This window comes from Scomber scombrus, chromosome 5 (genome assembly GCF_963691925.1).
Source record: "Scomber scombrus chromosome 5, fScoSco1.1, whole genome shotgun sequence".
NCBI lineage: Eukaryota > Metazoa > Chordata > Actinopteri > Scombriformes > Scombridae > Scomber > Scomber scombrus.
The window spans coordinates 12998306-13016082 of NC_084974.1; the positions used below are offsets into that span (position 1 = coordinate 12998306).

Here is a 17777-nt window from a genome sequence, read left to right on the forward strand (position 1 = left end):
CTGGAGAGCACTCGGTGTCTCTGTAGGTAATACTAACCACACTCCGCTGACACAACGTGTGGACAGAGCTCTGGGAGCAATTGTGGATCCTTGCTGCATGAAGCCTCCAACAGGAAACCAGAAACTGTTTCCAAGTGAGTACTGGTTGATCAGCAGGTTACAGCGTCCTTTTAAACACGGGTGGGGGTTGTACCACTCATACGGTGTCAGTCTGGGGAGAATGAGACAATGGGGTTAGACAACAGAGGGTATAGGAGTAGGGGTACATCCAACAGGAGTGGGAATGAAAGTCAGATAAGGTACTCTGATGAGAGCAAACTCCAGAGACAGATAGTGAACGAAAGGTAGAAAGAAAGGGGAGCAAAACAACTCTAATAGTTAACTGAACACAAAGTCACCTTTCTGGGCTCTCTAGAGAGTGTACCAACCTGCTTTCCATTCCCCATGTGCAGTGTACTAACACTGGGAGTGAAGAAGTGTGAGTTGTGTGTTAAAATTCTGCCGCATTAAGCAAAAGTTATGTGACAACTTTGTTATGTGCTGGATTGAGAAAAAGGTGATGTCTCTGGCTTAAAACTAGGGTATACATTTCTTATGACCTGCCAAAATGAACAGAAAAATTACAAACAAAAGAAAGTAAGGACAGTTTAAGGTGTAGGAGATAAAGACATTGAACACACTCCTCACTTAGATTGCAGAGGGAATATTGTTTTTATCAAACTTAAGCAAAAAAGGCAAAATCTTCATAACTGACATGAACAAATCATATCCCTCATCTTTTATAGATTTAGTTCATATAGCAGTAATGTAATGCAGAGCTTAGATTTTAGAAAGGTAATACCTTGTTCATTTGATTCCAGCAGGTGTTACATAAGATGTATAATTTGCATTTTTGATTAAGTTTCTTCATAATTTACAGTGTGATGTGAAAATGCTTCTTGCTGTATAAGCAGTAGTGATTTGAACAGCAGTTATGCCAGTTTGGCCAGCAGGTGTCACTGTGATGCTGGAGACCCACCGTCTTTCACTATGATGGGAAAGATCAACTAGAGAGACTGAAGAGAATAGAAAACAGGTATCTGTTTCCTCCTCTGAATATCCCCCCACCACAACCTTTTTGTGTTTTACTGTGTTCTATACCCCTTCAACTGTCTCTAAATTAATCTCTCTCACTCTAAAAAGTGTATTTTACTGCTGAGCTGAGTGAGCTCTCTACCTGGCCACCAGAAAGAGGACGCAGCTGACAGCCAAGTAGGCCAGAAGCATGAACAGCCATACTCCAGGGGAGAAGGGATCCAGGAAGGAAAAGTAGCCTGGCCTCCGTCCCTGGAACACAAAAACACACACAGTACAGAGTTGAAATCATTAACGCCTTTTCAGACCAAGAAAACATTTGATCCCATGTTCACATCACCCAAGCCGACCTAACAAGAGCTTCTGTTGAAGGAGAGGTGAGAGGTTAAATAATTACTCGTAAATGTGAAGAACTAATTAGCAAGTGAGAAAACATCTGAGTTTCTAGCATCACCTCAATATAGTGAGTGCCAAGATTAATTAAAAAGAATTGTTGTTGAATTTCCATGTTGATTCCTTTGCCCCAGCCCTAGTTTGGTCTGCGTTAACCAACATTTACTGCCGCCTGTGTAATTTGGGAAAGATGAAAAAGGTGACTGGGACAGTAAATAATGGGATTTTGATGTGATAAGCACAGATTTTCCTGTCGCAAACTGATAGCACTATAATTATATGAATCTCATTTGCATGTAAACATTCAGATCAACATTGTATGAAAGCACAAACTCAGTCTCCCATGAACTGTCAACAGAGTGTCACAGGGCTGGATATTGATACAACACCACAGATAAGAGGTTTTATTCCCTGGATTCAAGCACTGAAAAAAAAGAGAGAAATAACATCAATTGAGAACTATTTCCTGTAAATAGGTATACGTATATAGTATGGTTTTACACCAAATTACACTAGATAAATCATATCATGAAGGACAATCAGAGGTCAACATTATTAACAGAGATAAAGACAATAGTCACAATTTGTGCTTGGCACAAGCTTGGAATAGAGAGAGAAAGGTCAAATAATCAACTAAACCATTACAGCTACATTAAACAGAAATTCATTTCTGTGACCTATAGTTGACTTCCTATATGACTGAGAGCGCGCAGTATCGCAGCCGGCAGAAAAAAAGGGAAAGTGATTAATAGCTTTGGCTTGGACAAAAAGGCTAGCTGTGCAGAAGAAGCTATGGGCTGTTGCATATATGTTTGGATTGGTAACCAGTGGTAGAAGAGATAAAGTGGCTAAAATACGCGTGGCAGTTAGTAGACCAGCGGGAATATAGGCGCTAATTCCTAATGTTTCATTATCTAGCACCAACAGCCATTGTCTTCTAAATGAAACCAATTACTGGTGAAGCAGTGCTGAATAACAGAATGATTGTGTGTGTTTATTTATGTGTGTGTGTGTGTGTGTGTGTGTGTATATGTGTCTGTGTATTTGTGTATGCTCGTATTTCTTATGTCCATATAGCCTGGCTGACCGAACATTATCAGAGGAATATTAGCCATTTATATACATATGCACGTCCACCATCTGTTAATGACTATAAAATGGAGGTGGTTGTCAGGGCCAGCAGGACAGTTAAATGGTGGAGGTGATCAAACAACCAACTGTCCCAAGTGTTGTTATGAGAGGGATGCACTCAATCGTGTCGAAATGCCTTATCTTCCATTTCTGTGTCAACAGGCAGCTCTGTGGAGCCCACCTGAACAAGTCCAAATAGCTTTTATGCAAAAATACTCAATTAGGTGCTCTTGGGGGACATCACGCATGCCAAAACACTGCAGTAATACATTTCTGAGGCCCTTGAAAATTAAATTTGCTGCAAGAGGGTGAAATTATTTTGGTGGGCATTTGTTATGATAAACGAACCCCCATTTAAACTTGTGCAGAGATGAAAATTCATTAATGCGCCTGTAATCACTTGCATACTCTATTAGCCTGACTGAATAAAATAGGAGTCGTGCAGGAAGCAGGAGAGCAGAGTGAGATTCAATGTAATTTTTAGCAAGATTCAAATCAGCCTGCCAGACTTAATGCCCGTCAGTCTATCTATAGAGTGTAATGCCGATGATAATGATGATAGCGGTCTGAAAATAGAACAGTGGAGTGGTGAAACACACAATGGCCATCTCAGATGTAGGGAGTTATTGTAAAGTGAGAATCACTGCCAAGTTGTCTCTTGTTGGCAGTGGGGTAACAGCAGTATGTGCTGACATAAGTCCTCCTGTTTGCTGGTCCAGTTTGACACATGCTGAACCAGTGTTTTGTTAACTGCTTGCCCTACTTGTCCACATCTTAAGGTCCCACCAAGGGGCTATAAGATGGGGGGAGCTGATGAGACAGGAGACTTTCATGCCAACAGATGGTGTAGAAGTGAAGGTGCAGGAGAGCAGATCAGATATAGAGACAGAAATAAATGTAGGATGAGACATGAGAGTCGTGCTGGTGGGAAATCTCAACTCTTGTTGGTGCATTAAGATTCAGAGACAAAGTTATATTTTAAGAAGTTGGAGGGGAAATTATCCATGGTGAAGCTGCAGCAGACACACTAATGAGCACATAGACATTCAGATAGGCTAAATGGGAACAGCATAACATGTATTCAAACTATGCACACACTGCCATTTTCTCTGGTAACTTTTCCCCCATTTTACACACATTTTAGGTCTCATAAACTGTGTCCTCAAAAGAACAAGCTTAATGAATTTCCATTTCATGATCATCTTGTGACAACAAAGTCATGATACCAAAGCGTTTTTAAAGCTGTGTCATCATTATTTATATTATACATGCATATTAAAATGTATCAAATGACTAGCACTAAAGACTGATAAAACTAAAATAGGGACTATCTGGTGAAGACTTTGAAGCATTTAGCAGCTTACAGAGTTGGTGGAGAGCCTTACACTTGCATTCGTCGGGTGGACAGAAACAAGACTCCAAATGGCTGCAAATGTTGCTCCGTGCCTGCTAGGTGTGTAAATTAGCAATTGTTGGCTACCATTTTAGCTATAAAGGTGATAATGTCAGTTAAACATCGTGCTGTCCTCAGGTGTGCAATAAGTGCAGCTCTGAAGCCTTGTTTGAGTAAAGGTGACACATAGGACCGGATGACTGACTCTTGTTTTCTGTGATGTGAGGAAATTATGGAACACTGCATCTGTCCTTCCCGGTGGCTTATTTCTGATGCATCACTGTAATTGAGAGTTCAGTGTCACTGCTGTTAGGGCAATTATTAAATTTTTTAATTGAACATTTTAATCACAAAGGGGAAAAAAAGACCAAACACAACAACACAAATACAAAACACATGGACAGTTCACCAGATGTCACAGACAAAAAGCAAAAATAAATAAATATAATCTACTAGTACAGTTATTAAAATTGTATGTAGATCAATATTAAAGTGCTTAGCAATACTGAAGTGATCCAAGATAAACTGACCTGAGAGCGAAAGTACAAAAACTGCAAGTTGCTCTCAGTCCATATAGCACGGCCTCGGGTTATTGTTTAAACAATGAGCTTGTATTGGTGGTCTGTTCCCACTTCATTTTGCAAGGTGTGTGCCAAACAGACAGGGTGTCAGTAGTGTTGTGTTTGTGTGTGTGCCTGTGTTTCAAAGCTTGTCAGCAGCTGTCTGTGCTGTCAGTCATCCAGAGCAGGGCAGATACAGTGCGTGCTTGGGCCACCCAGTGCACCCGTGCTGAACAGGAGGCAGCAGGTAGTTGACGTGGGAAAACACAGCAAGCATAGCTAATCTGGTAGTTTCAGTTGAATGTGACATTGTACACTTAGACGAGATGGGAGACTCTAAACTGCACATATGACATAATGACTTAACAACCTAGTGCTGATTCACATGATACAATAATAGTTGGCTTGATGTAGGAGTTGGATAAACAGATTTAGGAGTAAAACAAACACCTGCGTTTCACACATCCAGAGTTTAAATTACTTTTATTAGTGGCAGGGGAATCATTTTACAGAAGTTTATCGTTACATTAAGACGATAAGAGGGCATAAAGCAAATCAAAGGATGGAAGAGGATGCAGACATTGTACAGAGGGCGAAACATCCTTTATAACCTTTTATGAGTATATTTTAAATAGAATAGTGAGGCTGATGGCTATAATAGTTGTCCCTTCTTCTTCTCGCCATGCAGACAAAGAGCGTTACCTTGCACTGCCCTTGTTCTCTCTCAACTTCCCACTGTCCTTTGCTTGTCTCTCTCAGGGGATACCTGCATGCCAGGAGGGTGGCTGAAGGAGCTGGTGGGGTTATCAAGTCAAGGATTTCACCTAGTCATCCTGCCTCTTGGTATTCATACCACGCTGTTGCCCCCTGAGACTTCCTGCCTGAAGACTGACTCACTGAAGGAGACTTCCCTTTGTCATTTCAACTCTCACACTCTCCTGCTCTTTCTGCTCTCATTTCTCCATCTTCTCTCCAACCATTCCGCTTCTCTTTCTACCTAATTCTTGCTTGTTCCCTTCCATGCCGTCTCTCTTCCTCTCCCTCCACTGTGTATCCCCACTGTCTGTCTTTGATAGTGTGCATTCCTAATTGCGTCAGAGCTCACGCTGTCAGCTGTTATGGTTGTTGTGATGGCTGCAGGGGCAATCTGCGGAGAGCAGTTTATTTGGCTGAGGTCACAGGGTCATATTCACAACAACATCCCGCTGCCTCACGGGATCTCCAGGTTGTCTGGCTTTATGTCTGTGTGTATAGAGTACGTGTGTGACTGTATGTGCACTCATGTGAAAGTATGTGGGTGTGCGCATCCATATGTGCAGGGCTGCTTGTGTTTGTGACTGTGTAGTTTTGTCTGAGAGTGTGTGTGGCCACAGAGTCAATAAAGCTCCATATGCCGTGCCCTGCCCATCAGGGCAACTGCTGAATCTGACACAGCTTCTACACACCCCTAATTAACTCCTATGTCTAATTAAACACTGCTCGCTCTTTCTCTTGTGCACACACATACACTTTGTCTTACTGAGGTAAATGTTGAAATGATGGAATTGGCACAGATATATAAAGTACAACAGGGTGTTGGGCTCTTGAGTTACAGAGTTTGGCTTTGTGTTGTACAGATGATGAATGTTATGGGAGGGAAAGTTTTTATGAGAAGAGCTTGACAGTCGCTCAAGGTTATGTCTGAGTTCATAACTCTGATGCCCAATTCAGGCCGGCAGTGACACATATTATACCGACTGCTGGGGTCTGCTCTGTGTTGACATTAAAGATGTGATTTGTGTGTACAATTCAAATGTATATATTTTATATGGCCAAAGGGCTTTATATACCATATAATATACCATACAACATCACTGTATAAGGTACGTAACAACAAATCCTCAGCCAGCCACAAAAAAGTTGGGTAAGAAAGCTGAAAATCTAGACAGGTGAAGCTTGTATTTTGCAGACAAGCTGTAAGCTGTCTGAAATGTGCTCCTTTATTTTTATTTCAATGTTGTGTGCTGCAAATCACAGAGCAGAATCAGTAGACAAGCTAACAGTAATCCCTGCAGAGGATCAGATCTCATGTCTTTTTTTCTGCAAGGTAAAACACTGACACAAAATCATGTGGCAGGCAATTAAGAGTTGTGATTTGCCGCTGTTCTGAGTACTCCACAGAAAAGTTGACTCTAACAGTTGGAGGAAATGCACCAGTGGCGGTTCAGTCCAGTGTCATAAATGTAACAGCCTTCATAGATAGAAATTACTGACAGGACTAAAAAAAAGGGAAAACGAGCATTTGTGTGTGTGAGACAGACATACATAAAATATATTCACACACACTGAAAAGAGAAATGGAGATTAAATAGCCAATAGTCTTAGGGTAATTAATACCCAACAGGCACCTTTATTTTATTGCATTCACCAGTCTTATTGATCTGATTGAAATTTTCATTTAAAGTTTGAAATAAGCAGCAAACCCCCTTGTAGAAATCTCTGTGTCTCGGATCAATAGTTAGTGGATTAGAACTAAACAACTGCAGTCACAGAAATTCAAATATCGAATTTCAGAGCCATGCTGAGGGATCGCTCTGAGTCAGATCTGAGAAAATGCTAAAGGGCAATGGAAGAATAAAGAGAGTATGAGGAAATGAAGGTTTGAGATAGAGGGAGAGAGAGAGAACAGAGACAGCTGTCTTCACTCTACCCCTTATCTTTTACCTTTCTCATTCCTTTCTATCTTTTCAAAAACACAACATACACATTCCCTCTTAACAACCTCTTACCCAGAATGAGGGGGTCAACTGGGTCAAGTCTGTGCTGATCCAGCTCTGTGACTCTGTGTGCCAGCCCTCAGGGACGTCAGCTCCATATGACCTCATGCTATCTCCCAGTTCAGAGGTGACATGTTACCTAGCAGCCCATTTAACACTGCACCTGCTGCAAGCATCGATTTATTCTCTCCAACTATTGGCCCTCAATTGAGTTGCTCACTGCTACACTTATTAGCGCCGTGCGCCGAGTATATGTGAGCGAGAATGTGGGAGGTATACAAGAAGGGGAGACAGGAGGAAGAGGGCCCCTAAGGGGTAACTACACTAATGTTAGCTCGTGCACGTGCCAAAGCACCTCAGTGGGGACTGTGGCTCCGCCATACTGGGCCCTACTCTGTCACCTAGGGTTTGGGGAGGGACTGATGATTAATGGGCCACTGGCTCATTTTCACCAGCACTGCTGTTGTTTCACTGTTTCTTGCTTGGGCTTGCTCTCTGTGGGGCAAGGAGGTCGTTACTTGTGTTAATAAGATGGCCAAACCCAATCAGAGGGCAAGCAGAGAACAACAATGCAGAAAGTGCTACATTCATCAGGAAGTTCACACTGTAAAACGTGCCATCTGGTGCTGGCAAGATTGGGGGCCATAGCAACAGAAGGAGTAAATGGGCAATCACAGGAGAAGTGGACACTTGTTAAAAAGTTGAGACGGCAGAAACAGAAGGGGTGTTGTGTTTTACCACCCGAACTGCACAGATTATACATGGAATACCACAAGGATCAATCTGGGGACCCGTTTTATTCACACTTTACATGTTACCCTTGGGACAAATAATCTGCCATTACAACATCTCCTTTCATAGCTACGTGGATCATACACAACTGTACTTATCATTCAAACCTTATGATAGTCTGGTGCTGGAGTATATAACTCCTTAAACCCTACTGTCCAAACAGGCCCCTCAGGTCTGCCAGTCTGGGTCTTCTAACTATTCCAGAGTCCAGTTTAAAAACAAAGGATGATCAAGCCTTTGCATTTCTGGCTCCTTGACTCTGGAATAGCCTTTCAGTGAGCATCAGGCCAGCTGTCTCTGTCACTGCCTTTAAATCTTGTCTTAAAACTTACTTCAAGAGAATGCCTTTTTCTCACATAGACCACATTTGTGTGGCCATCATCAGCTGTTGTTTTTTTCCTTTTTATTCCTTTCATTAAGAGTTTTATCTTCTTTCATTAATAGTTTTGTCTTTGTATGTGTTTGTGTGTATATGTATTTCTCACCTTTGAAAAGCACTTTGTGCTTATTGCTTGATAAGTGCTCTATACATGAAGTTATTATTATTATTATTATTATTATAGATAAAGTAGAAGGAAGAAAACAAGATGCAATGGGTGTGTTGGTGGGTGGGGATGGGGAGGGCTGGTCGGACGTTACTCACCAGGTGGACGCGGTACATGATGCTGATGCCGAGGGTCATGAAGGGCTTTGAGAAGTCAATGACCTTTTCACGCTCTGCTGTGATGGTGAGGCCTGCAACCGCCAGGTCAGCTTTCTGTAACAGTATCACATCACGTAAACACATATGAGTCCAAGACTATGCTGAGAAGCATACTGAATATAGTTGTGTGGATGTAACATAAGTTTATGACATAACCATTAATGTGAGCGCTTGAAAAGAAGACAAGGATGACATAAGAAGTGGGTTACTATTTGCTAATTCCCTAATAATGACCTTTGGTATCCTATAGCCTCATTGTCTTCCAATAGCGCTATCTGTGGTGAAGATAATCCAGCATTGGCATTGTGTGTGTGTGTGTGTGTGTGTGTGTGTGTGTGTGTGTGTGTGTGTGTGTGTGTGTGTGCGCGCGCGCGTAGTGTGTGTGTGTGTGTAGGGCACCAGAGAGGCTCAGGGAAGCCATTGTGGCTGGCCAAAGGAGCACTGTCAAGACAAATCACTTGACACACACACATAGAAATGGTCAATGTATGCTGAATACTGGATGGCTCCCTACTAATAATATAGGCCAGCAAAGTGCAACTGCAAGGGATTTTTCTTCTCCCTGAGGAGCAAAGAGTGAAAGCAGCAACGCATTGCTCTTTGTCTGCTGCAGGAGAACTAAGAGGATTGGGGAGACTGAAAAGGAATGGAGGATGAGAGGGAGGAGAAGGGGAGTTGTGCTGCAGCGCTGCAGATGCCACTCAAAATCCATGACCCACTGTTTGTATCTCGAGGAAGGAGAGACTAAGAGAGGGCCATCTGACACACATGAAAAAAGCGTTTTCCAACAACATCCATTTTGATGTAACGTAAAAATGTATCCGTTTTTTCCATAATTATTCTAACCTTTGGAACAGGTTCAAAACACTAGCAGAAGACACTTACTGCTTCATTTAAAAACCCCATATCCCACTCTGTCTGTGCTTCAAGTACATTACATTTTAATTTCCACCTCTTTAACCTTGCCTACCTCCAGCCTACGCTCCACACTGAGGCCTAATGTCTCCTGCTGCTCTATCCCCAGCCCGCAGGCTCTGACCCTCCATCATCAGCTGTCCCCAGCCTCCCCCTCATCTTTTTTCTCACCGTCGTCGTTTGAAAAGTCTGATCGGTCTGCTCCCAGCGCCGAAGGAGGCAGCGCGCAGGGAACGACCATCGAGGGCAATTTCAACAAAGAAAGTCACTGATCCTTTGAAAAATGAACACACAGTCGTAACAGCCACTGAAATATTTATGCGACGATAGAATATTAATATTGATTACTGGATTCCTCTTGCCTGGCTGCTGTTATGCCTTCTTGTAGAACTCGCAAAAACAAAATGTGATGTTAGCTGTTCAATTTTGCATCATACCTGTTCCTACTTACATGAAATCATACAGTATCTTTGTAATAAATGTGAGGGATGAATTAAACATTTCCTCTGTGATGTACTATTTGACTTTAAGAGTTTGGTCTTTGTTGATGCTGTATGACTTTGTTCTCTAACTGCAGCATTGTAGATTTGAAATCAGGACATAATGTACTTAGACTTTTAGTCTGGACGCCTCCTGGCTCATCTTGTTGTTAGCTCAGGCTGTCTGACACCTGTCAAACTAATTACCCTCATACATTGAAATATTGTGCAGTCTGAATGGTACTGGCAGAGACACAGGTATCTGTTGTCCTGAATAACCCCAGGCTGTCTTCCTTTGCTGGTACCAAGTGTATATTTCATATCCTTTCAAGTTATCCATTAAAGTTGAAACCGTGGCTGTTCCTTTGTTCATTTTTTCACTGACATCTTTCCCATTCCTTTCTAAGCCTTTAACCAAACAAGCACAATCGTTTCTGTCCACTGTGGAACATCCCTCCAGATGTCCCCCCATCCCATGACTGAAATCCGCTCTCAAGCACATCTCGACTTTTTGTCTGCCCCCCCACCTTGCACTCCACACCTCGAGATGCTGTCAGATACACATGACAATGTCGATGATGACCCCTACTGAAGGTCAGCCTTCCAGAGGCAACTATGTAGGATGAGGCAGTGGCAGGATGTGACAATAACAGGAGCAGGCATCCCCTATTTTACATACTTAATGTCTTTGCCCTCCATTATCCGGCTGAATTAAGACAGATCACCTCTAAGGATCAGCTCAATCCTGCTCTACTTCATTCGCTTTTCTCTTCCTCACCCCAGTTTTCCTCGCCTATTTCATTTCTTTCCTCCTCCTCTTTTCCCCTCAGCTCCCTTATATACCTTATCTGCCTGTTAACAGCTACATACAGCATAGCTGGGAGAATGTAAGACCTCACTCAAAGATTTAGCAGCAACAACATAGACTGATTCAGGAGGAAAGTCTGTTAAGGTCAGGTTCAGAAGGCTTAAGGAAAGGAGCTGACAGGGAACAAGCCACCAACAAGCCGTGACTGTTTTGAAAAATACAATGCTTAAGCTGGAAAGGCCAACTGCCAAATGAAAAAGAGTGTAATGATATGAAGCTGCTTAGCTGTGAACCATGCGAGAGCTGAGAGATACACTTTTGTGTATGTAAGTGTATTTAAGAAATACTTTATGTATGTAATTATGACTGCAGAGCATTCTGGTAGGCTATGCTACAATTTGTGTATGGGCATATATTGACATACCCTTGAGATGAGCTCTCCGACCATGCCTGTCCACGTTCCATTGGCTCCAGGAACTCCGTACAGTCCGTCCCCCACCAGCCGGATTCGATATTTGAATTTGAGAATATCTGCCAGCTCCTTCAGCATGTCCACGCAGAAACCTTCATAGCGTTCATTTCCCTCCAGCTCCTGGTGATTCGGCCGCAGCATCACATATGGATTCTCCTGAAAAACAAACACGGATGCATTATAGACACCACCAACAGTCTATAAATGCTAATGTGACAGAGCATAAAAAAGATACTGTAGATTTCACAATGTCATACTGTATCCATATTATACTTTCTACTGTGTTTTAAAGGAGTACTGCACCAATTTTACACATTTAATTAATTTCAAGTACTTTTTAGCCTGTGGAAATAAAACATCATGTCTGTGGCTGTGCAAGAGCCATTTCCAAAGTCTGAAGTTATTTCAGCTTGCGCTTGGAGACCAGAATATTTTCAGCAGAAAGCTTGTGTTACTAACAGATGCCGTGGAGTTTAAAAGACATGGCTTCAATATACACTATGAGTAGCATTATGGGAAGTTAAGAATCCAGTGTTTTGGGGTGTTGGCCTATACTTGAGACTAAGCAAGGATATCTCAGAATCTGCTGCTTCGATTTGTATCTCTTATAAGCCCCTCCCAACTTTATGGAAGAGCAATACTAAATTGCTGGAGTGCCCCTTTAATGTGTGATATGTTTTACAGACCCTGACTAAAGATTTTATTGTCAGGAAGGATGGATGATGCATGTGTCCTCTGTGGGTCATAGTTCACACCAGGTTTACTGGCTCGATGACAAATGAGATTTGTGGATTTGAAACAGAGCCAGGTACTCTAATCAGGAACAGACAGCTGCATCCTAATCTATTATTTTCAGACAAAAGTGAATATGAAACACACCACATACACACCTATTTACAACCACTCTTTTAGAGAACCAACTCTCTGTTCAGCTGCCTGTTTATTTATGTCTTGTTTGTCGTTTAGTTGATGTTGTGTGAAGATTTAAAGAGCTCTGCAGCTATGTATTTTCGAGCCTCCCTTATTGTGCTATTTTTCAAATAATGCAACTGTCAGACTGGTGTGCTCAGGCTCCACTACATCATGAAAAAGACAGCGTTATGTACCACTTTGCTGTTGCTCTGTCCCTGCACTCAGGTCGTGAATTCAGATGAAACTAACTTACTTTGGCAACATGGCATCAGATAACAATGATTAACAAGCGGACATGTTTTCTTGTGCTGACATTCTCCATTTTTAAAGATAAACAGGGCAAAAGTAAAGTTCAGGTTTCTTTATTGTTGTTGACAGAAAGTTTTGAGTAATTTTCAACAACATGAGTTATCACCACTTGCCAAAAAATATTGGCTCAAAAATGTTTGTTTAACCATGAACTTGTTGAAGACATTGTCAACAACTTGTGTTAACATAAATTGCCCACAGTAGGTATGTGTAATTCACCACAGAGTCATGTTTGTAAGCCATTCAAAGCCACTGTGACAGCATTCAGGAGGAAAATGCACAGGCAGTAATGCTGTGGTGCTATATTTTGAGTGCTGGTATAGAAGTGAAATTGTTTTGTCACCGTCACAGCTGGGAATACTTATTTGTGTGGTAGCAGGTTGAAAGGTGATTGATTTGCCTCACAGGGAAAGCAACGAAAATAGTAGTTACACTGAAATTGGGAAGATTTGACAACTTGGTGCAAATCAGGTGGCACGACTGTTACTGTGACTTATCCTGTTGTCATAGCAACTGCTTGGTTCAAACCTGTAGCTGTGTACAGATCACAGGTTCAGATCACTCTGACAACGGATTGGGCAGCTCTGCCTCTTTCTCGCTGCATCACTGGACAGTAGAATCAGCTTCTGCTCTGCTGTGATAAGAATGGGAATAAAATGACTGACTGACTCTCCCACTGTGTGACTCTGCACCAAGAATCTACATATGGATTCAATGTGTCTAACCAGACTAATAGTTTGATTAAACATACTGTAGAGCAACAATAACCTGCAGTGTACTATAAAGAGAGGTAGATGACAGACTGTATTACAAGACACAGTAATCAGAAAAGTAAGTGACTCGCACATGTAGTGTTTAAGGACAGGTTTGATGAATCTATTGTAGATATATGCTATGAATTGGCCACTGCTAAAATATCAGATAAGGGGATTAATTACTTTATTGTTTGTTTCATATAAATATGTGGTCCTATGTGTAACAATTTGAAAGCAGTAAGCTTGTTGTGTAATAAGAATGCATCCCAGCTGGAAGACAGTTGACCTTTGGTAAAGACAAGATTATCACATTGCAGGAGTAAAGACAGAACAGTGCTTCTCTCAATCAATAATGATTAGGAAGTCATCATCATTATCTCAGGGGCTATTGTTATGAATGCACCCTAAATGACAGTAGAAAAGTATTGAAGACAGTTTACCCTGAAGTGTAAGTAAATAGGTAGATTCTTGATGTGTGGATGAAGAAGGAAACCACCGTTGACACGTCCCACTTGTATAGGTTAAAGGTTTATTATTAACAGGAGATCGGGGTCAAACATTCAGTCATAGCCCTGACCATCCTTTGTTAAACAATGCAGAACTAACCCTTAAAAAACCCCAAAGGATGTCTGGTGATTGTGTAGTTTCAGAAGAAGGGGGTCACATGGAAGTCACTATTGCGCCTGTTTAAGGAGGTCACAGGAAAGTCACATATCCTGGACTGTGAGAAGATGGAGGATGGAGTCAGATCAACAGCCAATCAGGAGGAGACAACACCTCACACATTGCATAAACATTCTGTATTGTGTATAAAATGGGTCAGGGAAAGCATAGGAGTCAGACTTCATGAACTGACAAACACTGTTGTTCATCAGGGACAGGAAGATCTCGACCCAGAGCTCTGTATGTTTTATTCATTTACTGCTAAATAAAATAGCCTGTGAGACCGCTCATCTTCTCCTATTCTTTCATTTAACGAACACACAGACTGAGCTAACACATAGCATAAGATTTAGCAAGTAGAGATAGCTCAAATCCAAACACTATCTATTCTTTTATTGTCAACAAATCCATTTAATTGAACCTACTAACAAGTATTGGCTGTGCAACCAAAGCCTGTTATATTTCATTCCTCTGTGCCAAAGAGCTCTGTTGTTGTTAACAATTAATTACTAAAATCATATTAAGCAGCCATTGTTGCACTGGTCGACATGTTCTTTCATTACCACGAACAGTGTTTATTGTGACAGTGGCTAGTGCACCAAATGTCTCTTCGAAATTACACTTATATAATAATAATAATTCATTTTCCTAATTATGTTGTGCTAGGTATCTGTCAGCTGCATGATATTCCAGAGCAATGTTTTTTTTTTTAAATATTGGATGTACTACATTTATGTCCTGCACACAAGCTGCAGGACATTGGTTGGGGTCAATGGTGGCCATTCAAAGTGCTGGACCTTGACTTCCAGAGACCTGTGTGTGGTTATGTGTAGGCTACAAAAACACTTTTATTGCACTGTGGTTGCCGCATCAGCTGCTATCCACCAGTGTCAGTATTTCTTTATATGTGGTCAAATTTCAACACCCACAACACGTCTTTTGTGTACACATTACACGCTTTATTCATTTCATGACATTTTGTTTTTTAGTTTGGTTTTCTAGGTAACATCCTATGTCACATGGTTCTTTAATTTACAAAGAGCATCCACCTCTGTGTGTGATCTTACCGAGCTTCTCTGGCAAAGTGCCAGGAAGAGTGGCGTTTGAAGTACCACCCACAGGAAATGGAATGGGGGGGGGGGGCGCTTGAATTCAGAATTACATATATAAAGAAGGAACCCTCTTTTTGTTTGGATTTGTTAATATTTGCTGGAAGCCAATTCTTTCTTTGTAGATCATTTCTTTTGATAGGTTGTTTATGTTTGAATATCTTGAAGTGTGTTGCATGTTTAATGTTGTTTTTGGTCCCCTTGTGTCTGTGTAGTGTTAGTTCAATTGTGTATATAAGCTCCTTGCGTGTCTGTTGGAAGATTCGATCTGTTTGGTTATTGAAGCTTTAGTGCCCTAAAATACTTTCTCTAGAATCTTATGTTATATTGGGATTTACAATTTTTGTCAAAAATGAAATAAAAATGTTCAACTTTATTCAGACAATTTTTCTCTTTTGCACATTTGTCTCTATTGTCTCTTTTGCTTGGTCCCTGACCTGCCCCTTGGGGACAAATAAAGTAGAGTGTGGTTTTGGTTTAAGGTAAAATTGTAAACATGTCACGATTGATGTTGCAAGTAAGTAAGTTTTCAGTAATAAACCAAAAGCACCCTAACCTTAATGGCGGTAATGATGGATATTGTACTGCATATTGTAGGGGCACAAAATTATTAACTGATATATATTCAGTATCAACATTTTGTGACTTTCTCAGATATGTTAATTAACAAAGGTTCTTCATAATTCCAGTAAAAGTGTAATGCAGCATTACGTTTAAAACATGTTGCACATTAGGAGTAGGGCCTATATAAACCTGATATCTAAGAGACAGGGTTCCAAATCTGCAGAAAACTACAGTGGCGAGATATTTGGGGAAATTATATATCCTTTTAAAAATATTTAATATTTTTTTATATTAAATTAACTAATATTTAATAATATTATATCTGTGACCTGATTTTAAAGATTTGGATCTTAAGATAGGGTGAGAGGGATTAAATAAACTACAGTGTTGTTGATTTTGGCGTTTTCATGGGAATTGTTGATAATAAAACTACAGAATATTATTGGCCTTGATTTCTAAGAAACAAGATAAAATAAAATGCTTCTGGGGCTCAGGGCTGGTCAAGCATTCAGTCAGATAGTGACAATAACAGCACCGCTCTATAAAAGTAAACCTGACTATCTGATTATTAACTTAAAATAACCACACATATCACCGGTTTGGCTTAATGTGACATCTATGCATGCTCATGTTTCAGCAAGCATGAGGCACAATATAAATGCTAATTTCACAGCTCACACACTGCTGAAACTTTTCAAGCATCAACTTGCAGTCCAAACCAGACCAATTCTGATGCTGTCACTACTTCCGATTTCCACATCATTAGAGGTTCTGGACTAGGAGACAGGGATGAAATGAAGAAACACACAAACCTGATACGGTCCCCTAATAGCTCTTCACACCTACAAAGCCCAGTAATGGGCCAGGATTAATGCATGTTTGTATCCTACAACAACACATAATTAAGGGAAAGCCTTAATTCACTTTCCAGCCTCTTGGTAATTGATGTTTGTTAAGAAAGGTAAAAGCCTTCTACTTTTATAAGGCACGGCCCCCGTCATTAAAGCTTGATGTCTCAACGGTGTAAGGCTCAAAAATATTGCCTTTATATCTTGTCTTACCTCCATTCCTGTGTGTTGACCTGGTTAATACAATCATACCTGGCAAGCATCCATCAATCACACCGGTAAACTCACAACAGCAATCAATAACCCAGAGCCTGTCTATCAAGCCAAAAATGTTTTCCCCTTTTACACTGTTTTTTTTCTGTCATTTTAACAGAAATTGTGTCATGAAGACACAACTGCTGTAAAAAGTTGATATATCTGCTGCAGTTCACACTCCAAAAAACGTCCACCAAATACTGACAAAAAATAAATCACTGAATGAGCCACTTTCACTTGAAGCCTCTGCAAAGTTGAGAACAAAGTCATATAAAAATAACTATATAAAGGTATGAAAAGTCTATACGGGGGCATAAAAGTGCTGTCTTCCATGAAGGCAAGATCACAAGGAAATTCCATCTACCTGCTTTTGCACACCACAGCAAAACAGCAATAAAGCTATGAGTTTGAAACTATAAAGAAATGCAGACTTTTAAAGCAACCTCTTATTCCCAGGCTATGAGGAGTCTGGTTGCAGGCTGATAACTTTGGTGGAAGAAGCACACTTTTATATATACCCAAGCAGGTGCACACACACACACACACACACACACACAGGTGCAGTTTTGGGTGTTATTCACATTCACGTCACTGTGGAGTTTCCCTTTTTGAAACCTCAGGGTGTTGAAGATGTCTTCACACAACCCAGCTGTTCCTCAACTGTTTTTTTATCCTTAAAAAATTCTCTCCAGAGCAACCTGGCACACTGGAAGCTGAGATATAATTCTTTCACAGGGCTCTGTAGTTCTGTTTGAAGAAGAGCCACAGAAGCTCTGACAATATTCGGAAAAATACTAGGTCATTAGAAAAAGGTCATGTTAATTTTTTATGTGGCAATTTCAACAAACAGCTTTGTGCTTCACAGTAAATGAATGGCAGAAAATAT

General features: G+C 40.9%; 1 protein-coding gene across 3 annotated transcripts in view; it reads right to left on the minus strand.

Moving 5' to 3' along the window:
* grik4 (glutamate receptor, ionotropic, kainate 4) overlaps positions 1–17777 on the minus strand; it is a 293525-nt gene that overhangs the window by 6389 nt on the left and 269359 nt on the right. For all 3 annotated transcript variants that reach the window (XM_062418967.1, XM_062418968.1, XM_062418966.1), the window contains 4 exons: positions 11429–11632; positions 8743–8856; positions 1217–1326; positions 38–211 (listed from right to left, as the gene is read on the minus strand). In XM_062418967.1, the coding sequence (XP_062274951.1) occupies positions 38–211; positions 1217–1326; positions 8743–8856; positions 11429–11632 (602 nt within the window). The remainder of the gene's footprint in view (positions 1–37; positions 212–1216; positions 1327–8742; positions 8857–11428; positions 11633–17777) is intronic.